Below are 25,393 nucleotides of genomic sequence, written 5' to 3'. Positions count from 1 at the left end.
GTCAGATCTTCCACTGTTGGCAAATACAGCTGTCCTCCATGCATGCACATTTGCCTATTATTTTTTCCTCTTTTTTTTTTTCTTCCTTTTTTTATTGTTACTTTCATACCTGTTAGCTAATGAATATGTTTGTTGAACATTCCCCTGAATAAATGCTGTGGGTAATTCACTGGATCCATAAACTATGACATAAACTATCCATAAGCTTGACATCCCTTTTTGCAGTACTGCTGCTCAATTTAAATTAAGCCACACATTGGCATCATAACAATAATCTGCGAATACACATGCACTGCAAAGACACAATGTCAATAGCATAATTTATTTAATCTACTTACAGTTGTCATCAGATATTCAATTGCATTGAAACGAATGTAACAAAATAATGTGGGCGTGGTCTGTGTCGTGAAATTAAAACACATTAAAACTTCCCTTAAATGCGTCTGAAACATTCAGCGGAGCAGCGACAGAGTAAACAACAGTGTCCTAATATGATACAAACATTTACCAATAACGTTGAAAGCTTTTAAATCTGCTCAGTGAAAGATTCGCTGTGACGAATCTGTCACCGTTCAACATCTGCTGGAAATCCAGGTAAAACTATCTGCGTGCACGCGCGCGTCCCCAGTTAACATGATCCCCAGTTGATCCGTAACACCGGCGCCCACACAAGCACCTGCCAAACACATCGACAGACACGCGGCGGCTACGTTTGCAACAACATTTTCACCAGAGGAAGAGATAAACGCTAAGAAACGCCCATATATCTAGCATGATGCCTTCTATTTCTACAGTAGATGACAAAGACAAAGTTTACCAGTACTACGTCTACATCACTATGACAAAGGTTAGCGGTACTTATCTGAACTAACGTCATGATCACTTCTACTAGATATAAAGAAAACGTTGATTTTTCACTCGGTGCTATTCAATGACAGTAAAAAAAAAAAAGTGCCGTTAGTGCACTGTTGCTCGTAGACTATTTTTTACAGTCTATGGTAGAATAGCTCCAGTGCTCATTTCTGCGTTGCTAAATGAACTCACCAGGCCACTTCACCAACTCTCCACTCATTCTCCTCGGACCATGCATTTAATTAAGTATTTATGACATTGTGGCGGCGTTCAAGTGCGTTTAACTCGTAAATACGATCTATACGAGATGACTTGAACGCACCATAATGCTAGGCTGAGGCTACCTTTCCTCCACTTCTCCCCAACGTGACGTCATCACCGAATTGCGTAAAAAAAAAAGTTAATACCAAAAACGTAAAAAACTGGTCTTTAAGACCATTTTTATGACATTTTAAAAATGATATACATATCTTGAGTGATTTATGTACCCATTAATCAACAGTGGTGGTTAACCTGCAACATGGACTTTAATTATATATTCCTCTACCCAAAACTAATGCAATATAAATCACTATATTTACTATTATACTATATAATATTATAGTATATATTTACTATATTTATTTATTACTACATAGTATTCAATATAAATAGGCCTATTGCACATTTCTGCCCAACCATGGTAAATTACTACAGTAAATTCATGGTAAATGTTTGTAAGGGTGATTAGAGGATTTAAAGTCTTTCTAATTCCGTTCATGCCACAATGTTTCTCCTGCTTTCCTCATCAGTCTTGTTGAATGTTGAGGCTGTTTCATCCGATTTAATACTAGATAAATCATCGAGTGATTTGTGGTTTGTAACAGAGGTTTCTGTCGAACTAAAACGCTTCCCACTGGTTTTCGCAACGCTGTTTAATATAGTGTCCGGGAGTAAACGCAACTCCGTGCTGGGCCGTGTTGAAACAACTGTAAACAGCGCTATTTGTTGTTATACTGTACTGAACGAGAAACCGCTTCAGATGATTCAGTGACGGAGCGGTCCGAATGAATCCGAATAGTTTTACACCGTTATGCAAGCGCGTTTAGAATCGAACCAAAAGAATGATTCATTCACGAATGATTGGTATCGCTGGTTCAGTCGACATAAATTCGGGACACATATAATAACTGCTGCAATATTCGCACGTAAAACGTTTCTCAGGTCAATCGGAGCGAGTATCAAACTGAATTAGCCGCACCGCCAGGAAAAGAGGAGGAGAGAGGTTGGTGCCGCAGGCAGACATTCTACACATGTATCGAAAAATAAGATTTCTTATTAAGGCAGAACAGGTAGGTACACCAACATTAACAAACATTTGACTAGCACTACACCATCTTGGTTGTTTTAGAAGCAGTCTCATACCATCATTATACGCTACATTCAGTCTCTGCATGTTCTTTTTGCTGTAAGACCGCCACAAGTGGGCAGTATAAACTGGTGTACAGAATGCTTTGAATAAAGCTACCTTAACATAAGCAGAACACATGCCAAATTTACGTGCAAGCACATTAGCCTGAGCATATATCTTGCAACACTGTCTATTGATGTACTTATCATCCGATAGATCATTTACAATATGATGGCCAAGATATTTAATCTCATCACACACTTTAAGGGCAGTACCAGATAAAGAGAAATCAGGGAATACTAATTTCCTGTCTTCTTTACTTCTAACAATCATGATATTGCTCTTACTTGCATTATATTTGATATCAAAATCTGCACCGTACTGAGAGCAAACCTTCAACAGTTGTTGTAACCCAGCACTATATGGGCAAATGATTACCAAATCATCTGCATACATAAGGTGATTAGTGAGAGTATTGCCTATCATACATCCTGTATTACATTTATTTAATTGTTGTGACAAGTCGACAGTACCAACAGTAAATGGTTCTGATACAGAATCCCCCATTTCACCTGCATAGACTGGTGTGAGTACCAAAAGACTAGAATTCTTATAATTACTTTTGGTATTCCTCTATGTTGCAATTTAAGAAACAATTTTTCATGGTTTACACGATCAAATGCCTTCGAGGCATCTATAAAACACACAAAAGTTGTGGAATTCTGGCTATTATAATGATCTAAAATTTCATATACACCTCAATATACACATATCTGTATCTGTGTTGACATTTAAAGCCAAATTGGTTGTCAGTCGTGAGAATATACTGTTCCAACCTGTTAAGAAGAATTCTCTCCAACACTTTGGATACAATGCTAGCTAGGGCTGTAGGTCTATAATTGTCCATGCTGTTTATTTTGCCAGTTTTGTCTTTAATGACGGGCACTAATAAAACAGGCAAAATAGATTCAGGCAGAGTCCCATGAATTAAGAAACCTGTCATACAAATGGCAAACAGAGGAACAAGTTTTTATCGGTCCCACACGCTTTGTCATCTAATCCCAATACTGCAGATTGTACCTCTTCTGAATTAATAACCACATTTTCATCATTGTCAATATTTTCCACCTCAAAAGTATTCCTCCCAATACAGTTAAACAGCTCATGATAATGTTGCCGCCACATCTTGCAAATTACATCAGAGCCACTGACACCCTCAATATTTGAGGGTAAAGGTATTTTAATACTGTTCATGGCTCTAACCTCTTTCCAAAAGTCATTATAACTTCTGTTATGCATCTTACATGCCAAAGAGTCAGACCTCATCGAGTTCTCATTCTTTTTTATAAATCTTAGTGCATATTTAAAATTTGCATTTGCCCGTTTCTTCTCTTCAAATAAAGGGCCCTGTCTATCTCTACCGGACTCTATCCAGTCTTTAAATGCACACCGAGCTTTGGCATGAAGTTCTGCTACATGTTCGTTCCAACCAGGCTTGATGCTATATGCCTTTCGCTGAGGTTTATAAAAATGCCTACTGGCAAAATTAAGTGTTTCCACAATTGAGTCATATAAAACGCATAAATAAATGATATAATCCATGATGCCATGTATCTGAACAAGATGTCCAGGACCTCCAGCAGAAAAATTGGCCCACAACATTAAAGTATGTTTAACCTGGCCAGGGATAAATACAGACCAATCACAGACCTATATGTTGAGCGCGTGAACACAACGGCCAATCAGAGGCATTTAAGAATCCGTTTAAAAGCGCTGAAAATGCTGGTATCGTCACATTTTTAAATTTTTGTACTTTTTGACAACTCTACTGGGCGTCCATCAGGACCAGGGTTGGGAACCACTGTTTGAGAAGCATTGCATCTGCACAGCAACATGCTAACATCACATTAAAAAAAAAAAATCTTATTTTTCCTCCTCCAGAAGCTTGATCCCGCTCAGCTGAGAAAGATCCAGTCTGTGGATGGAGGTCTTGGTGTTCCAGTCGCCAGGAACTGTTCAGGGATCCAATCGCCGAAGATGTCTAATGGTACGGGCACGTCTCACGCCCTGCCCAAGCTGTCCAGTGGACCCACACTGATCGAGGAGTCCTTTAAGAAAGTGAAGAAGCCCATACCTCAGCCTCAGTCCCGCAGCAGCACCCCTGCTCCATCCAACGGCCTCCCCAAACCCAACAGCGAGGGCCGAGGCCTGCCATCATCTACCTCACTCAAATCCCTGTCTGACAGCTCCTCGGCAGACACCTCGGAGTCGAAAGTAAGTCCCCGTCGACCTGCGTGTGCTGGTTTAGTGGTGGAGTTAGTCCAGCAAAGTGAACTGACTGTCCTGCAAGAGTTTCGTTGTGATGACATGGGCTGCACGATATTGGAGAGAACTGACATTGTGAATGTTTTTTTTTGTGTGTGATCATTTAAAACATACAGGAAGTTTCACCAGATGACTTGAATAGCAGCTGTATTTGGAAAGAGTTAATCATTCTACAGTGAGTGGGGTGATTGTTGCATCTGCATAGAAAATAAAAATAATAATAAAAAAGTCGAAAAAATACTTTTTACCCAGAAGACTTTTTAATGGCAAACTTATTTGAGGGCTGAACGATTTAGGAAAAGCTTCAATGCTAATAAAAAAAAAAAAAATTGAAATTGTAAATAAAGATTTTTGGAGAACATTTTACAAAAATAAAAAAATATTTCAGTATTTCAGCTTAATTTCATTTTATTTCAATGCGTTATTTGTAGGGGTGTAAATATTAATCGATTCGTATCGATGCATCGATTATACAGCCGACGATTCGATGCATCGATGTGTCCGCAAGAGTATCGATTAATGTGTTTATCTGCTCCGACGTATGCGTACAACCTACTAAGCTGCGGGTGGCGCTAACCTCATTATTGTCTTCTACTTCACACTGCTTCACACGCGTTACTTACGTTTCACAATCTATGTTCACACACATTGTTGAGTCTGACTTTCAAGAGCGATGGATCCGTCAGAGCGAGCTGGCAATGACAGTGAAATGTTACACACTCCAGTCGGCGTCAAGTCATGGGTGTGGTGGATGTATTTTGGCTTCAGGAAAACAGATGGAGCAGTGGGTAAGAGTTGCCGTTTGTCTGATTGCGCCCGTTTCACACATACTCCGTTTGCAGTGTGTATGCGGTGCGTATTTTTTTCAGTACCCATGTTAACAGGTCAGAGCTTTCACACTGCACGCGGATGCGGTCCGTTTATCCGTTCCAGTTGCGGTGCATATACAGCAGTGCAGAGATCGTTTCCGCACCGAGTCTATTTCTGCTGTGCTGCAAACGCTGAATTAAAGTGACAGCGCATGTTTCGTGGTCAAAATGAACACAGATTGACATGAAAATGTAGTAATTTCACCATAAATGCGTTTAATTAAATAAATTGTAGTAATCTCACCATAAATGTATTTAATTTAATTCTACTATTTTTCACAGTCATCTTTTTTACTTTTAAGACCGGGGTAAAGCAAGGAAAACTACATTTTACCTCAACAAGGCGACATAATGAACAACACTTGTCTTATTCGTTTAGGTGGAAAAACAATTTCTTTGTGACATGCAATTGTATTCTGTATTCTCAATAAAAGGCAAATTATTTATTATTTTTGTTGATTTATTTGAAACTTAATAGATATCATGTAAAAATCTAGTATTGAATCGAATCGTATCGCGGGGAATTCTGAAGTATCGAAAATAATCGAATCGTTGGCTTAAGAAATCGGTATCGTATCGAATCGTCATGTAGGCTCCGATTTACACCCCTAGTTATTTGCCATTTCTTTGTAATTGAGTACATTTTTAAAGTAAATCCTACATCACATTTTTGCTAGTGTTGAAAAATTGGGTGTTTTCCTGTTTTTTTTACCAAATTCACTCTGACTATAGAATAATAATTATGGTTTTATTGTGATTTATTAATTAAAAATAAAAATATTAAGCAAAATTAAAAGAAATATTTTGTAATAGTAATAAATAAAAATCATATAGTAATAATAAAAATCGAGAAACAAAAAATATTTTACAAAAAATTAGCATAAGTACTATATTAGTCTTAATTCCTTCATTTTCAAACAGTTACTCATTTTGACGGGTTGCTGGCAAATAAATATATTTCAGAGTGAAGCTCAGCACCGTGTTCATTTACATGCATGCAGCTCATGCTATCAGGTGTGTAAATGCCACGCTTCACTCTGAAACCAGTGCTAGCGCATGTTTAATCAAATCACAGCCTGAGCGGTTTGACAATTGCACTAAGCCATATCGTGATATCGGATTTATTTTATATATATATCGTGCAGCCCTAGTATACTAGTGTAAACAGAAGTCACGTTTTCCACTGCATACCAACTTCAGGTCTGAAGATGTTTCCCCTCGTTTAGTCAACACGACATATTCATTGAATATTCACATTATGAGCGCAGTTTGATGTTCCTCTCACCTGTGGTGTGTGTTCTCTCTCTCTCTCAGGAGTCTATTGGCACGAGGAGCGCGCCTGTTGGCGGCTCGTCTGGTGTGAACGCCCTGTCGTCTCCGGCTAAGAGCACAGAGCGTGTGAACTCAGAGGAGCAGAAGGTGCTGAAGCTCAAACCCCAGGCTCTGACCAATGTCACGTCAGAGGCCGTCAGCACCATGTCCCCCCCGCCCGCCAAACGACTCGCCCTGTCCGCCAAGAAGGTCAGTCTCAATCCACCCTCGTTTCATCTGCCGGTGGCGCTCAAGACTGCTTGTTTGTTTGCCTTCCCATGTTTGTCCACTTCATTCCTCGTAATCGAACAGATGTTGAAAGACCTTGCTCATAACGGCCAATAATCTGTAATAATAATACGTTTACTTCTCAGCTCATGTCTGTTTTGTCGGTTCGCAGTCTGCACTGCTGTCCTTTTAAAAATTTATTTTGTTTTTTTTATTTCTAACAATTTCTAATTCTTCTCTGCTACACTTTCTTTTCCCTTCCCCCTTCCTACTGTTTTTTTATTTCCTTCTTTTTTGGTTTGATTTTGATGATTTCTTCCCCCATATGGGTCCCTTTGTCATTGTCACGTTTCATGGCTATGTTTTTTTATTTTATATTTTTTTTAGACCACAAAGTTTTTATTTATGTCAATAACTGCAGGCCAGTCCCCGGCAGAGCCCGAGCAGCAGCACTGAGGCTCCGCCCCCTTCATCTCTTCATCTGTCCAGTGACCTTCTCAGCCAGGCCTCAACTCACCCACACCACAGGTACACACTCTCTCCCTGTTATGTAGAGCTTAGAGCAGATTTTTGTCCACTTGGAATTGGTTTGATGTGGTTTGCAAAAGTTACGGAATTAGTTTGATTAAAGGGATACTCCACTTTTTTTGGAAATAGGCTCATTTTACAAACAGTTAAACAGTTGAGTTTTACCGTTTTCCAATCCATTCAGCCGTTCTCCGGGTCTGGCGGTACCACTTTTAGCATAGCTTAGCATAGATCATTGAATCGGACATGACCATTAGCATCTCTCTCAAAAAAATGACCAAATAGTTTCGATATTTTTCCTATTTAAAACTTGACTCTTCTGTAGTAACATTGTGTACTAAGACCGACGGAAAATGAAAAGTTGTGATTTTCTAGGCTGATATGGCTAGGAACTATACTCTCATTCCTGCGTAATAATCAAGAAACTTTGCTGCCGTACCATGAGTCCAGCAGGCGTAATTCTTCACCCGTTCTTCTAGCCCCTCTCTTCACCCGAGTGTCCAAGACATACGGCCAGAGTTCGGATGAGACGACCACAAAGTCGGTCATTGACCTCAGGTCTAGGGTGTCCTGGTGCCATGTGCCCTGATGGACACCCTTATGCTTGAATATGGTGTTCGTTGTGGACAAGCTGTAACTAGCACTGAAGTCCAATAACAGAACACCGCTCGGACATTGACAGAATTTGCCCCTCCTTGAACTGCCACCATACCGTGGTGGAGGTGTTTGAGTACCCGAACGATCCTAGGAGCTAAGTTGTCCGGGGCTATATGCCCCTAGTAGGGTCTCCCAAGGCAAACAGGTCCTAGGTGACGGGTCAGACTAATAGCGGTTCATAAACCCTTTATGACTGAATTAAAAACAAGGACCGCGATGTCGCTCTGCATGACGCAGCCGGGCCCCACCCTGGAGTTGGCCGGTGCAAAGTGGATCTGGTGGCATTCAAAGGCGGGGGCCTCGACAACTTGATCCCTGGACACGGAAACGCACGGAAATCACCTCGCTGGCGGGGAAGGAGCCTGAGATTGTGCGTGAGGTTGAAAGGTACCGACTAGAGATAGTCAGGATCACCTCCACGCACGGCTTGGGCTCTGGAACCACACAGAGAGAGAGGATGGACTCTTCACCACTCTGGAGTTGCCCATGGGGAGAGGCGGCATATGAAATAAACATGAATGAACATCAGGTGTTAAAAGATATAATACAACTTAAATCATTACATCTCAGAAGAGACAATCAGTGTCCAAAAACTTGGTATTTAGCTAGAAAAATAAACTCTAGAGACGAGCATTTTGACAACTATATTGCATATTCATTGTATTTTTATTTAGCCTATTTTTCAGTGTTTAATTCATGTTTGAATATATTCGTCATGTTTTTTTGACAGCCACCATTTAAATGTTTGCATTTCAAATAACAATTAGAAACATTATTGTCATTAAAAAGTTATTAGAACATTATTATAAAAAAAAGTTGTGCAATTTAAATATAAGTAGCCTATACAAATCAGTACATTTTTACTGTAATATTATAGTAATGTACCAGCGTGGGTTCCCTGTAGTGTACCTGATACGTTCCAATTAATCATTAAATCGAAATCTAATAAAATTGTGACATTTGTCAATGCCAAGCCCTGCTTGTAAGGCTGGAAGCTTACGCTGCTATTTTGAACCAATAATGACGTATATAATTCAAATATTTATCTGACTCCAATACAATTAATCTGACTCAGAAAGTTGTTGTTATTCTTTGACCTCTTATTCTTTAAATGCAAAGGTCTTTCTTAGAACTGATAGGAAAACGTAGGATTTAACCTGAACGTTTAGATAATGAAAGTTATAATCACTTAAGCTTTAAACATCATCAGTGATAAAAGGAAAGATTCTCAAAGCCTTTAAAGCAGACAAAGCCTTTAAATTAAGTCACATGTTTAAATATACAGACAGTAGAATGGAACAACATACTGTATAGAGAACTTAGTTGTAACAAATAATGCACTGTTGTGCAGACAAGGCCGTAAAAACCTTTCTCAGTATGAGGTTACGCACCGGTGTGTGCGGGAGTGGCAGGGGTTAAAGCCTTTCTCCTAGATCAACAGTTACCTTTCCTCCTTATACCCTGAGCAAAGCATTGTTAAACATGAGTGGAATACCAACACCAAAACCGACCGTCAGGAAACCAAAAGATGAGGCAAATGGGTGGAGATCAAGAGGGGGAGAAGAACATTAACATATTCTCCTCAATGTGTGTTTAAGCAATAGTACCTAGAATAGAATAGGATACTTTAAAATCTCTATTAAGTTCACCACGTTCAGTTTATAAGCTGTCGGATGAGACCAAACATGGCATAATTACATATTAGAACACACTAGTAAATAAACAGTATGTGGTTGAAAGCATATGTCCTGTGAAGACAGAACAATCCTGTGCCTGGAGTGTCCCAACAGTCCTCCATCAGCATATTGATGAAATCCCCTTGCGCTAGATAGGCATTAGCATACTGTGATGATGAAGGCCATTGTGCCACGTTTAATTCACATGTATACCTTTTAAAAGGAGTTATACACTTATTCGTAACATTAACAAGTCGATAGTAAAATAAAAAACGAAGTACATCTGTCATCTCAAAGTTTAACAATTAAAGTGTTTCTGTCCTTTGCTCCAGATTTTCAACTCATTCGCTCAACCTGCAGTCTCCACCTTCAACTCGCCTCCCTAAAGATTCAAGTCCCCTTAAACAGCCCTCCTCCACTCTGAAGCCGCCCGCTCATGCTCTCTACACACAGACCAATGGCGTTCAGCCCCAGCCGGCCCGTACACACAAACCAATCCAGAGCGAGATGATCCTGTCTGCCTCATCCACAGGACTCCCCCAGGAGCTCGCCAGTCCCACGCTAAAAAAGAAGAAAAAGAAACTGAAACGACGACATTCGGAAGTAGAGCAGGACGCCCCTAAAGCCTCACCCCCAGAAGAACCAAAGCCAAGTACTGAACACAGGCAGAAGAAGAGGAAAAAGAAGAAGAGGAAACGAGAGCTGGAGGAAGATGGTCTTGAGGTCCGGAGGGAGTGTGTGCCGTCTCATCTCGAGCCCCATCAAGATGAGGACTGGTGTCTCGGAGAAACTTGGAGCATCACCTCAGAAGCCAAGGGAAATGAGATCAAGTCGTCTAAAGCAGCGGAGAATTGTCAGACCGAACCTCAGTCAGTGCCTCCGCTTGACCCCGTCCCGAAGAAGAAGAAGAAGAAACACAAACTTCTGGAGCCGCTGGAAGAGCTCAGCAATGGAGTCACAGTCTCAAAGTGGTAAGCTGGTTATTGAAAAGTTTAACCACAGCTGTTCAGGGGTGTGTTTCCTGTACAACAGCGTAACTCGCTGCTTTACTGCCATAGTATGATGCATCGTTGAAGAAATCAACTAGCTAGTTACAACTGTTTCCTGAAACCGTATTTTTGCAAAGTGGTCGTTCAACCACGCTGGTTAATAAGGTCACGCAGCTGTAGGAGTAATTACTTATTTTAATGAATCTGTTTGAGATTGAATTAACGCTAGATGTTTCACTATAAATTACGGACATGGCATCTGAGGACTTTTTCTCATTTTTCTCAGTTATTTTGCTTTATTTCCAGATTCAATCATAGGCTTGTTCTTACGTACCAGAGCACTTTTGCACATGCGCACTCTTCAAAAACAACACTTTAAATCTCTTGACAAACAAAAAGACGTAAATTACATTAGTATGTATTCTAAATAAAAGATACAGATTGTACTGAATGTCAGCTTGCTTATTTTGCTCAAGATAAGGATTTATTAAGTCCACATGTCATGAAAACAAGAAACCACAGCTTCTAACCACAGATCGAGTGCTGTCATACCACACAAGTTTGCGATGCTGTTTGTGAATGTACGTTAGAATGATGGTTTTGGGAAAAACAGAATACCCAAATATTCTTGATCAGCATGTTCTGTGCATGCAGTTTGTAGGGGAAAAAAAAAAATCTAGAGACACTAAAAAATTTTTAGCGTCAGTACTATACTGAACAAAATTAGAAACGCAACACTTTTGTTTTTGCCCCCATTTTTTATGAGCTGACCTCAAAGATCTAAGATTTTTTCTATGTACACAAAAGGCCTATTTCTCTCAAATATTGTTCACAAATCTGTCTAAATCTGTGTCTTAGTGAGCACTTCTCCTTTGCCGAGATGATCCATTCACCTCACAGGTGTGGCATATCAAGATGCTGGTTAGACAGCATGATTATTGCACAGGTGTGCCTTAGGCTGGCCACAATAAAAGGCCACTCTAAAATGTGCAGTTTTATCACACAGCACAATGCCACACGTGTCGCAAGTTTTGAGGGAGCGTGCAATAGGCATGCTGACTGCAAGAATGTCCACCAGAGCTGTTGCCTGTGAATTGAATGTTCATTTCTCTACCATAAGCCGTCTCCAAAGGCGTTTCAGAGAATTTGGCAGTACGTCCAACCGGCCTCACAACCGCAGACCACGTGTAACCACACCAGCCCAGGACCTCCACATACAGCATCTTCACCTCCAAGATCGTCTGAGACCAGCCACCTGGACAGCTGCTGCAACAATCGTTTTGCATAACCAAAGAATTTCTGCACAACCTGTCAGAAACCATCTCAGGGAAGCTTATCTGCATGCTTGTGGTCCTCATCGGGGTCTCGACCTGACTGCAGTTCGTCATCGTAACCGACTTGAGTGGGCAAATGCACACCTGTGCAATAATAATTGATATGCCACTGCTGTGAGGTGGATGGATTATCTTGGCAAAGGAGAAGTGCTCACTTATACAGATTTGTGAACAATATTTGAGAGAAATAGGCCTTATGTGTACACAGAAAAAGTCTTAGATCTTTGAGTTCAGCTCATGAAAAATGGGGGCAAAAACAAAAGTTTTGCATTTATAATTTTGTTCCGTGTACATTAAACTACTCTCTCTCTCTCTCTCTCTCTCTCTCTCTCTCTCTCTCTCTCTCTCTCTCTCTCTCGCTCTCTCTCTCTCTCTCTCTCTATATATATATCTATATCTATATATCTATATATATATATATATATATCTATATATATATATATATATATATATATATATATATATATATATATATATATATATATATACCTAGAGATTGGCATGGGTTTATTTCAGTTAGCCTAATAGCTGGTTTGATTTGCATTGAGAGATGATCTTATGGAAAGTACCCCATGCCAATCTCTAGGTATGGTGAATGCTATGTGATGATGTGGGGCTATTTTAATTCCAAAGGCCAAGGGAACTTTATCAGGATGCATAGTATCCTGGATCCATGAAGTAACTGGCCTTTAAAAATAAAAATCTGCCTGCCTCTATGGGAATTTAACATAGGGGTGTCCAAACTTATGCACCCTGTATTTTAAGGAAGAACATTTATTTATTTACGATACATTATTCATTCACAAAGAAAATTGGTGTCCTAAAAGGTTGGATTTTTCCTAATTTTTTAAATTAAGGCATTAAGTTCAATTTCCAAAAGATGATTTTTTTATTCCTCTTTTTAGTCAACTTTAGCATGGGTGTCTAAACTTATGCATAGCACTGTATATATATAATGTATAATAATGCAATGGGGGATTATTTGTGGGGATTATTATCTGATAATGCCAAATGTCTTATGTTACCAGTAAAAAGTTGTTATTTTAAATATATCTAGTCACTGACAGAGCGCAAGCATTTTCGTCTAAAATAATTCTGTTTTTCAGCTTCAAAATCATGAATATTTTTATTCTAGTGTCTCTATTGTCCTGTGCTTTGGGTTTCCAGCATCAAGTCCAAGCCTATTCATTTATGAACCCCCAATGTAATCAACAGTTAATTTTTCGTTAACCTTATACCAAATGTCTTGGAGTATCACAATAATATCGTATTGTGAGTTCAGTATCGTGATATGTATTGAATCATGACATGAGGAGGGTATTGTTACACCCCTAATACAAACACATTTCATCACTCTCATTTATAACTTCTGAAGTGAAGTAGCACAGACATTGGACAAAGATGAAACTTTCTGATGTGCATGTTTTGACTGCTTGTGTCAATGGAGGACATTTTAAACGCTATTTGATTGGCTGTATTTATCAAAACTTAATGGGCTTTACACAAATTTTGCTACAACTTTGCACCCAACTAAAAGGCATTTTAAACTTTTATAGTATAAGTTATTTTGTAGTTTAAGTCCGTGCCATTATTTAAAGAATTACAATGGTTTCTAAATTCCTGTTTAATATCGTATCTCTTTGAATGTGCATATCATTTAAGTACAGTACATCTACCTTCATTTAACCTGGTAAATGGCTTCTTCTTTTCATCCAGTGCTGTTGTAAAAGAGGTCGGTGGTACAAACTCAAAGACAAAGGACCTAGAAGAGACCAGGAAGAAGAAGAAAAAGAGGAAACTAAAAGACTTCAGAGAAGAGGAGGAGAAGCCGAGGAATGAAGAAGAACTTCACAGGGAGCTTCGAGAGACCAATGGAGACGAGTCTCCTAGTCAGATGGGAAATACGGATACACAGAAACCTAGTAAACCCAATACAGGTATAAATACACTTGCTGCCGTAAAATCATAGACATGAGGGGTTTTAGTGTTTTAGATGGTATTGATTAGTGGAAACAAACATTTCCCTTATTATTGATCAAGCTTTTGGTTTTATTAGGTCTTTACTTCTAAAAGCTAGCTTTTGCTTGATGAGCTTATATTCATCCAAGTCATATTTCACCACAAAACCAACAGGACGAAAAGACACTTATGCACTGCAAAAAGATTTAAAGAATGCAAGTTTTTGTCAGGACAAGCTTTTGCTCCTCTGCACATCAATCCATCACCCTTTACTATTTACTTAAGGTTGAATTACATTCGTAATGGACTTCAAATGAACTATACACCAGAACACACTTACATTTTTTTATGTGGCTTTGGCTTTGGTTCTTGGTGTATACCAATATCTGACATCATATTTCAGAGTTAACCTTCTGGGCTTTTCTGTCACAGCTGCAGTGTTCGTTTGGGACAGCCAGGTTCAGGACGGCTACAAGCGCAAGCAGAGCCTTCAGGAAGCCGAGGGCGTGTCGAGTAAAGGCTCGTGCTCCGCTCCTATTGGCTGGGATGGCAAGAAAAGCTGTGATGTTGTCGAGGAGCTCCTCAAGAACTCCTCAGATAAAGCCTATGGAACTGAGGGTGAGTTGTGGGTCAGAGGTCAACCGAACCTTGTGTGCAAAACTTCTCAGCTTTCCTGACAGTTGGAGAGGTTAGGATTTATTTCTGAATCTTAACATGTTTATCTATATCTCAAATGATAATGGCCAATTTCTGTTTCTGTTCTGATGCATTTCAATGGGACAGTGTGTGTTTGTTTCGTTGTTCAGATGGGAAAAACAATAAATACTTGGCAGTTGAATTTTTCAATTTTTCTTATGAAGCAGTTTTTGTGAGGAATTAAGATCATAGTCCTCAGTTGCTCATATGCTTGAATTCTTAGCATGACCTGAAATATTGACAGTGTTTTGAATAATTTCCTCCTCCAGTTCTCAGTTGGGATGGAGATCCGTCGGCCATCAGCAGAGACGCCAGAGAAGATGTACGCGATGCCAAAAACGACACTGTCCTTGACGAGTGGGACAGGGAGTTTGACAGTGGAAAAGTGAGGACTACAACTTGGACTTCAATATTTCAATATTTTTGAGCATTACTTGCACCAGGAAACTCATTTTGACTGGAAATGACTATGGTTGCATCTTAGACTGCTAGTCGGTGGAATATTTTACTTCTTTTCCGTTTTTTTTTTAAACAAAATGTATGTATACTGTGCACAGTGTTTTATTTATTACCTAGTACAACACAATAAACTGAGTCATTTCATTTCCCTCTCGATTAGGTGAAGAAAATGAAAAAATACAAAAAGGAGAAGAGGAGGAATGGAAACGTCTTCCAGAAGATCCAAGAGCGTCGTAACATGTGGTCGGTCACGCCGGGAGGCAGGCGGAGCAGTCTGGGCTATCGCCACTGAAAGGTGCTCGGACGGTTTTTGTTTTTCTCCTCAGTTCAAACAAACACTCTTTTTCTATGCAATGTTACAAAAGTATTAAACTATTGTCCATCCTTTTTTATCATACTTTTGAAATTTGTCACATTTTAATGTTTGATTTGACTTAAGTTTACATTAAAAATTTATCGAAGAAAAAAAAGAATTACCGTTTTACTTCTGTTAAACATTTTCAATAAACAAACAGTGGTCTCTCAACTTTGCCAATCTCATAAATGACACTGAAGACACCGGTCAAGTAGAGGTGTAAAGTGTCTTGACCTCTACGACCAAAATGTTATTTCCCGATATGAGATCTTATTTCACGATAACAATATATCATAAAATAGTTATTTTGTGTGTTATCATCTAATTTCTGTTATTAAAAATAAGAAAAAAGCAGCAAATTACAAACAATAGGATAAAAATATTATATTATTAATTAAATATGAATTGTTAAAATATAATTTTGCTTTAAATCTAATTAAGTTTTTCAGGTACAATGTTTTTTTACATGTAGTTAGAATTAGTACAGAAATGTAATTAAATGTAAAAATAAAATATTGCGTAGTCACATTAATGACACAAAGCAGCAGGTTTATTAGGCTACTGTCACTTTAAGAGCAAACACACAAATCCAATACACTGATGCACATCCGGTTTACACCCAACTGTTTACTTTCACGTGAGACGTAACTGGCTGTGTTCACATGAATACTCCACACGACGGCCATTTTGACATAATTGTGTGTGTCCATTCAGGCCAGTGTCTCATCACAACTAAAGTTGATCATTTGCATCTCTTTTTAAGTCTTGTGATTTTAAACCATTCCAATTTAAAGCAAACTCTTTGTCTTTACTAATAGGCAGACTTAAAATTTCAGAATTACTTATATGTATATATTATAAATTGATCATAGCCATTAGTGGGAACTTGGAGAATAACAAGAATGTTCTTATCTGTTTGTAACGAGCCCTTTCACTGTCTTTCTGCAGTTTTGAAATGCGGATCCCGTGTGTGTTTCCCCTGACCAGACCAGTTGCCTTATTGGATCAGAAGCAGTCGGATCTGTCTCAGATTCCTCTGAAGTCCACCCAGAATGCAGCAGTACTGTGAAATAAAGCGATGAGGCTGAGGCTTTAGTCACCGTCTGAAATCCAAAATATACGCCACTAAAGGTGCCATTATGATCTTCGAATCATAGCAAATGTGGCACACTGCAGAGTCGGCACCCTGTTAACCTTTGATGGTCTCAGTTATTCTTATTGTAATAAGAACAGATGTTCACCAGGGCCAGTTTTATCGAGGCGAGACTTGGCGATCATTCGGGCTGTAATGGCCAATGATGCGTGATCTGAGGGCTTCTGTCGAGAGGAGAAACAGGAAAATTAAGCCCCTCCCTCCAATGTTTTTAAGCATAATTTGTCTGGACTCAACAAATAACATCATTGTTCCCATTAGGGAACTTTTGCTCACTTGGTTATTTTGCTTTTTCATATTTGAGCCGGTCACTATTAGGCAGTTCTTTGCCTGTGTTGCCTTTTAGTTTGCCACAGGCACACGGCCCTGGTGTCTTACATTGCAATACATTTATTGCTTGTGATTGTATATTTTCATGTCTTGCCTGCTTGAATACTAGCCCATCCTCCCCAACTTTTGCAGTGTTTTTTTTTTTTTTTTCATCAAACAGAACTCTATTCAATAACATTTTTGAAGTGAAACGAGTCTCTTGTGGGAATTTCCACTGTCTCTATAAAGCATCTCTTCAGATTTCCCAAAACGTCACCATTTCCAGTCAGACGACGTGGTCTTTTATGCACAGTGCTGCATACAACAATGCAATACATTTCATCCATGTGAGCTAAAAAAAAAACATGGGCCTTAACACAAACCACTGTGTTTTGCCAGGTGGGGTGAATTCCTGAATAATCGGAGTATCCCCTTTGTCTTTGATTTAGCGTGTCCCATCCTCTTTTCTACTCTCTATGCAACAACAGCAATCCCATGGATGCTCTAGTCCAGGGAAAGACTCTCCAAAAGCTGGTCCAAACATCATCTCTGTGAGCTGTAAACACCCTGTCATGTTCCACGTCTGTTAACGGTGCATTGGGTCAAAATGATGATGTACATGCTTATCCACTGAAGAGCTGTCATAGGAGTAAACCAATGTTGACGCTTTCCTATTTAGAACATTGTACAGTCTTACCTTGTGCTCTCTGTGACCCCCTCCAGTCGTTCTTGTTGTTAAACACCATCCCTTTCACGACTCCTTGGGTTTTAGAAAAGTTGCCTTGGTTTAATTTTTAAAAATGAATAGAACATATTGCGAATTATACTTATTGAAACATGTTAAAATGCACATTGCTAAACGGAAGCCTAATGTATTTAAGGTCTGTGGAATTGTAAATGGGAAGTTCTAATAAAACAATAGATGTGTGTTTGAAAGACTGCTCTGAGGTCATGTTCAGGAGCCAGACAAAGACTTCCCTATGCGTTCTGTAGGATGTCTGTATTCTCTTAGAAATTCACTTGAGATAGGTTATTTTCAAAGAGGTTGGACGCTGAAGAACAGTGTCTTTGTCATATTTGAATCGATGGTTCTGTATCTAATGCCTTTTCTGAAAAGAAGTCATTCAGTATTGCAAATACATAAATATAGATATACTTGGTGCAATAAAGTTGTGACTTTTGTGAAAAGCTGCTTTTTGGGTTGTGTTTTCTTTAATGCTTTAAGTCAATCCACGACTTGGGATGAGTTTCTTAAACAAAACTATCGTATGGCTTCAGAAGACTTCGGATATGATCCACAGTTTGCATGTAGCACTTTTATGATGTTTTTTTAATGTCCTACTTTGGACATATCAATCTACAGATAATTATACACTGAAATGGTTTACAAAAATACCATGTGTTAAGATTACTGTAATGATTTATAATGAACACACTTGTCTGAACAGAGCACCTGTGTTACTTTATTCGTTCCGGGAACCATGAACACAGAGGCTGCGTTCGAGACCGCATACTCACAGAGTAGGTACTTAATTTCAATAAGTACTTAACAAGCGCTAAAAGAGTAGGTACTTTATAGCCTGATCTCATTAAGTGTGAATGCGATCTGGACATCTGCCATGTTGACGTTATCACAAGCGCAACAGCTTAAAAGGAATGAGTGACAGGTTTAATTAATCTATCTGTAATTATCTTGATATTGGTGAAACTTGCTCATTTTGTGGTCTGAAGAAACCGCTGCCCATTTATTTTGTGATTGTAGTATAACCAATACATTTAGGGATGAGTTTAAGTTCTTATATTTTAAAGGGGTCATCGGATGCAAATTCACTTTTATATGGTGTTTGCATATAAATGTGTTTTTGCAGTCTGTGGACACACCCACCATACAATGAAAAAAAAAATAAAAAAAATGTTATCCTCCAAAAAGTCTAAACACTCGATAATCAAGCCGTTCGGATTTTCTGAGCAATATGCCGTCATATTGTTCATGCTCCACCCACGACCACTAACTGACTGTCCCGTATTAGCATATTTCCTGTATTAGCATATTTCCGCCTCAGCCATTTGTATACTGTCATGTATACATGGATGGGAAAGGGACATCGAGGCTATCGTTGCCTGAGTGCACCGTCTGCCTCATCACTTCATACAGAGATCCTGAACAGAACCTGTGAAGCTCGTATCAACAGCAAACACTCCCACGAGCAAAGCATAGTACAGCCAGCCTATGACATGCTGAAAACACACTGATGCTCAAGGGTCTCATAAGGGCAGGTGGAGTGATGGAGGGTCTCATAAGGGGAGGTGGAGTGATGGAGGGTCTCGTAAGGGCAGGTGGAGTGATGAAGGGTCTCGTTAGGGCAGGAGCGATGGAGGGTCTCATAAGGGAAGGTGGAGTGATGGAGGGTCTCATAAGGGGAGGTGGAGTGATGGAGGGTCTCGTAAGGGCAGGTGGAGTGATGAAGGGTCTCGTTAGGGCAGGTGGAGTGATGGAGGGTCTCGTAAGGGCAGGTGGAGTGATGGAGGGTCTCGTAAGGGCAGGAGCGATGGAGGCTCTCATAAGGGCAGGTGGAGTGATGGAGGGTCTCATAAGGGGAGGTGGAGAAATGTAGGGTATCATAAGGGAAGGTGGAGTGATGGAGGGTCTCATAAGGGGAGGTGGAGTGATGGAGGGTCTCATAAGGGGAGGTGGAGTGATGGAGGGTCTCATAAGGGGAGGTGGAGTGATGGAGGGTCTCATAAGGGGAGGTGGAGTGATGGAGGGTCTCATAAGGGGAGGTAGAGTGATGGAGGGTCTCGTAAGGGCAGGAGCGATGGAGGCTCTCATAAGGGCAGGTGGAGTGATGGAGGGTCTCATAAGGGCAGGTGGAGTGATGGAGGGTATCGTAAGGGCAGGTGGAGTGATGAAGGGTCTCGTTAGGGCAGGTGGAGTGATGGAGGGTCTCATAAGGGGAGGTGGAGTGATGGAGGATCTCATAAGGGCAGGTGGAGTGATGGAGGGTCTCATAAGGGCAGGTGGAGTGATGGAGGGTCTCGTAAGGGCAGGTGGAGTGATGGAGGAGCTCGTAAGGGCAGGTGGAGTGATGGAGGGTCTCGTAAGGACAGGTGGAGTGATGGAGGGTCTCATAAGGGGAGGTGGAGAGATGTAGGGTCTCATAAGGGAAGGTGGAGTGATGGAGGGTCTCATAAGGGGAGGTGGAGTGATGGAGGGTCTCGTAAGGGCAGGAGCGATGGAGGCTCTCATAAGGGCAGGTGGAGTGATGGAGGGTCTCATAAGGGGAGGTGGAGTGATGGAGGGTCTCGTAAGGGCAGGTGGAGTGATGAAGGGTCTCGTTAGGGCAGGTGGAGTGATGGAGGGTCTCGTAAGGGGAGGTGGAGTGATGGAGAGTCTCGTAAGGGCAGGTGGAGTGATGGAGGGTCTCGTAAGGGCAGGAGCGATGGAGGCTCTCATAAGGGCAGGTGGAGTGATGGAGGGTCTCATAAGGGGAGGTGGAGAGATGGAGGGTCTCGTAAGGGGAGGTGGAGTGATGGAGGGTCTCGTAAGGGCAGGAGCGATGGAGGCTCTCGTAAGGGCAGGTGGAGTGATGGAGGCTCTCGTAAGGGAAGGTGGAGTGATGGAGGGTCTCGTTAGGGCAGGTGGAGTGATGGAGGGTCTCGTAAGGGCAGGTGGAGTGATGGAGGGTCTCGTAAGGGCAGGTGGAGTGATGGAGGGTCTCGTTAGGGCAGGTGGAGTGATGGAGGGTCTCAAGGGCAGGTGGAGTGATGGAGGGTCTCGTAAGGGCAGGAGCGATGGAGGCTCTCGTAAGGGCAGGAGCGATGGAGGCTCTCGTAAGGGCAGGTGGAGTGATGGAGGGTCTCGTAAGGGCAGGTGGAGTGATGGAGGGTCTCGTTAGGGCAGGTGGAGTGATGGAGGGTCTCAAGGGCAGGTGGAGTGATGGAGGGTCTCGTAAGGGCAGGTGGAGTGATGGAGGGTCTCGTAAGGGCAGGTGGAGTGATGGAGGGTCTCATAAGGGCAGGTGGAGTGATGGAGGGTGTCATAAGGGCAGGTGGAGTGATGGAGGGTGTCATAAGAGCAAAGTGTAGTAATAACTCTGTTTAAAATACAGTAATTAAAATAAACTACTACTTAAGATTTAAATGCATTTTTTCATCAATTTCTGTAGTATACTCACTCAAAGCCTTCATGAGCCACTCTCCACCGGATAAACTCACACATGTTCATCTGTTCCTGCAACATCCAGACAAGATTCACCTTTCCTCTGTGATTTATGTGCTCAATACTACATTTACATGTTGAGGTTGTTGCTGATGTTAACTCACTTTTTATCCAACATGTTCCTCAATTTATCAACAGTAATATTGACGAATAAAATAGATAACTTATGTTTAGTTACTTTATGCAGATTTGTTTATTTTTAACTTATGTTAGCAGTGTTGACAACAGTGAATTCTACCACATAATAACACACGTGATATATTAAGCAGACTGTCTACTAATACTCTAATGACTGATAGTTGACATGAAGTTGCAAATTTACTTAGTCAACAGATTGTTCAAAAGGGACCATCAAAGTTAATTGTTACCAAAATTCTAAATTGTAGCATTTTTGTTTGTGTATATATACTTTCCATTAACAAATTAATCTCCAAATGCTGTTTCAAACTCTTCTTATATAATAAAAATTGTGCAAGTGAGAATGCAAAAAAGAATTTTTATATGGCCTCGCATTTACCTCAATACAAGTCACCCTGCTGTAATTTATTTCGTCGTTTCAAACCCGGAAGTGTGAAAAGAATCCATTCGAGGAGAAGCTGCTGCCTGCATCCTGCAATACTTCAAGTTACGCCCCTTCAAATTACGTAATTTTATGTTACGCCCCTTTAAGTTACGTCATTTCAAGTTACGCCCACTTCAAGTTGCTCACTGTTTTTTTTTTTTCGACTTAAAGCAGCGCTGCACAGACCGGCCGGTGTATGATATCAAAGTACCGCGAGAGCGATAAGAGCAAACAGACAGTTCTGAATGCTTTTGCATCGCTCTCGCACAAGTTTAACATAAACAGAACATACTAGAGTTGATTAAACTGACTCTTAGCTGTTCAAGAACCGAAATGCTTGTTTTGGTATACAGTAAAGCAAGCTGCAATCTGCATCAGTGCCAGGATACTGATAATGTATTGCAAGAAACCATATTGCAATGTATTGTTTTATCAGTTATTCTTCCCACCTCAACTAAAGTGTGGAGCAAGCACTAATATATCCTTTTGGAATTGGGCTTTATTTCTTTTCTTTTTTTCTTTAAATAAATAATTTTAAACATCTTTTGATGTCTTATTGTATGCCTGATTTGTTGATAATTAAAAACGTTGACTGATATCAACAGCACTAATGAACCGCTAAATGCACCGCTGACAAACAAATCTTATGATACTTTTGAGACAAATAAACAACAAGCACACCCATAACAAAATCTTATTTGAAAGGCAACACAATGAGGGTAAAAGAACAAATGAGGAATTGTCACTCAAAAGCACCACAGTTACAAACAATAAAGAGGACACAGTTGTAAACTGGTATATAGAAAACAATAAATTAGGCGACCTCTATGCATTTACATCTATTAGGTGACATCTTACCCATGCATTTACATTTAATAATGGAAAGTGACCACTCCAGGGCGATCTACTACTGGGTCATTCTATGGAAATGTCCATTTTTCTGTCCTTAGCCTTTACAGAAATATTACACTTAAAAGACACTTTAGTGTTACAATTTCTTTACATTTTAAAATAAAACATTATGTTATTTGAACAATTACACCTTCTTAAGCCATCAATGTGGCAATATTTGATTTTTATTAATTATATAGAATTCCAAGCACCACAGAATTGCTCGTCCCCACAGTCATGTCCAGATGAAAAATGCTTTATTTTTATGTCAATAACAGGGTTTTCCACTATTTAAAATACAATAATGTATACATAACTATCAAAAATATTATGTAAATGACATAAAAAAACAAAATGCAGAATAAATATTAGAAAATGTATAATGAAAGTAGTGGTCCCCTGGAGTTGTGTCACTGGTGTTACCATTAAACAAAAATCTCTTATTTTGAAATAAAAATCACACTTATGACATCACTTGATTTCCTTCTTCCAATTTCCTGATCTATGAAGAAAAGCCCATAGTAAATCCACTGTCTCTTTTCAGTTATCAGAAATCTTCTAATTTATTTTATGATTTCATGAAGCTTTTAGTTGAACTCACTGGTAGACCCACTTTATTGTTAGGGAATTGTAAAAATCTAGAATACAAATGGATTAAACTAGGCCTACTTAATTTAGTTAGTATACCATGATTGACAACATGTGGTTTGATACCTTGCTACAGCCATTTTTTTAAATGTATTTTTTATGAAAATTGTCACTGGTGTCACCTTTCTTACGGGTAACACCAGTGACTCCCATTTATAGATAAACTTTATTCAAAGCTATTCATTTAGATTGAATGCCAAAAGTAACAATTTAGTCTCATCTACTTAATTATAGTTGAAGAATAATGATTATTATTATTATGATTATATTATTATTATTATTATTATTATTATTGAAGAATAATGATCTTTGGTCTTATGTATGTCATTGGTGATTCATTGTGTGTCACTGGTGTTACTGTCACATTAAATAAATAAAATCACATGTGACATGATAATAATTTTACATCCATTTAATTCTGCATCAAAAGCTAAGATTTAAAGGATTGCATCATTACTTGATTTTAACTGGTTTTAAATATTTTCATCATTATAGCAAATACATGGTTGCACAAATGAACTAACATCATTCAACATACTTTTAACAAACCTGATTAAAATAAATAAAACAATTTCCTTATTTGTTGCATTATTATTATTTTTCTGTAACTCTGACTACATGTGCTGATTTTTTTTTATTTTATAATATTTCATAAAAACCTTTAATATATTGCCAAAGTAGTAAGGTAACACCAGTAACCAAAAAAAAAAAAAAAAATGGTATATGCGGTCTTTAAATAAATGCACAAAAACTATACAAAAATCATTAAGCTGTCATAATGTGTATTCATAAAGTCAAAGGGTAATCTAATAATGTGGTTTAAGTTTAAATGTTAAACTTACGACATTACTAAATGTCTCTATACGAGCTGGCATCTTGCCGACAACATCTCGTTTTGAGTTTGACATATCGTGTGGTTCTGTGTGATTTGGACAACTTCAAGTTACGCCCCTCTCTTGCAGTCCGCAGACAGACCCATCTCCAGTGAAACCGAAAGCAGTCGATGACTGTAAAGACGCCATTTCGGAAGATAGAAAATCAGCAATCGCTTCACATGTGACAGTAAGTTCGTTAAACTTTGTATAGCTGTAATATCGATAGAGTATTTGTGTCTAAACAGACCTTATGACGAACTCAAACTCAAATACATGATTATCTCATGTATATGAAGTTGAAAGTTATTTTCGTGATAGGCCTAACTTACTTCACGTCAACTGTAACACTCATTAATTGGCCGAAAATGGTTAAACTTACACTTATTATTTTCTTTAGCAGGAGAATTTTAGTTTAATGTTGAAATATAAAGTAAAATAGTTGACTTTAAACTATTTAATTATTTAAATAATCTCTTGCCTATTGTAATGTTCAGTGGTGCAGTAATACTGGGGAAAGGAGGTGTAGTCGTAGGATAATCGATATAAATAACATCATATTTGCTTAATGCGAGACGAAAAAACGGATTGTGAAAAACCTTTTAGAGTTCAGCAGTGTCATTAAAGTGAAGGTGAATCCAGCGTTTAGGCTGCTGTGTCTGAAACATAGACAGTATATAAACTGGACACAGCGACCCCATAGGTTTCAACGGAGAGAAGTTGAAGCACATTAGAAGCCCTCATTTCCTGATTGCCGAGCGTACTGCGCAGACTCAAACTGAGCTTGACGACGTGGATGTGACGTGAGCAGCCTGCCTGACAGTTGTAAGTTTTCTAGTAGCCGTGCCAAGCGAAATCGGAACCATTCCCTTCCGAATCTCGCAGAGACGGAGAGTGTGAGTAGGAGCTGTCCATGAGCTAGGAGCAGGAGCAACGTCATGACTCTCTATGGGCTTCTCCCTTTACTTTATCGGACTTTATGCCTCCACGTCCCCCCGATTGATTGCGAGCTTCTCTTCCTGTCTCTACGGTAATTTCCAGAGAGTCGCGTGGTTATGACGCAATCGTTAGCCTACTTTTACAAAAACTGCTTCTACGGGGCCATAACGTA

The 25,393-nt window shown here is 39.6% G+C and overlaps 2 protein-coding genes across 6 annotated transcripts in view; both read left to right on the top strand.

Moving 5' to 3' along the window:
* Positions 1-667: 667 nt before the first annotated feature.
* Positions 668-18,278, top strand: LOC311083682 (uncharacterized protein). The gene is made up of 10 exons (XM_084115419.1): positions 668-847; positions 4,184-4,516; positions 6,751-6,957; positions 7,397-7,503; positions 10,169-10,807; positions 13,876-14,096; positions 14,551-14,736; positions 15,084-15,199; positions 15,434-15,568; positions 16,577-18,278. The coding sequence occupies exons 1-9, from the start codon at positions 773-775 to the stop codon at positions 15,563-15,565; spliced, it is 2,016 nt and encodes a 671-aa protein (XP_083971545.1). The 5' UTR covers positions 668-772; the 3' UTR covers positions 15,566-15,568; positions 16,577-18,278.
* A 6,099-nt stretch (positions 18,279-24,377) lies between these two features.
* LOC311083618 (NACHT, LRR and PYD domains-containing protein 3-like) overlaps positions 24,378-25,393 on the top strand; it is a 40,260-nt gene continuing 39,244 nt past the window's right edge. For all 5 annotated transcript variants that reach the window (XR_014606330.1, XR_014606331.1, XM_084115294.1 and 2 more), the window contains exon 1: positions 24,378-24,472. The gene's annotated coding sequence lies outside the window, so the exon portion shown is untranslated. The remainder of the gene's footprint in view (positions 24,473-25,393) is intronic.

Source organism: Abramis brama, assembly GCF_963993115.1.
Source record: "Abramis brama genome assembly, chromosome: 1".
In the NCBI taxonomy this organism is placed as follows: Eukaryota; Metazoa; Chordata; class Actinopteri; order Cypriniformes; family Leuciscidae; genus Abramis; species Abramis brama.
The sequence above is the reverse complement of the archived record's forward strand: the minus strand, read 5'-3'. Positions and strand labels throughout refer to the sequence as shown.

Excerpts from the sequence above, each read along its gene's own strand:
- LOC311083682 (XM_084115419.1), top strand. The coding sequence starts at position 773 with ATGATGCCTTCTATTTCTACAGTAGATGACAAAGACAAAGTTTACCAG. Across the intron at positions 4,517-6,750 it reads CAGACACCTCGGAGTCGAAA|GAGTCTATTGGCACGAGGAG; the intron begins GTAAGTCCCCGT and ends TCTCTCTCTCAG. Across the intron at positions 10,808-13,875 it reads GGAGTCACAGTCTCAAAGTG|TGCTGTTGTAAAAGAGGTCG; the intron begins GTAAGCTGGTTA and ends CTTTTCATCCAG.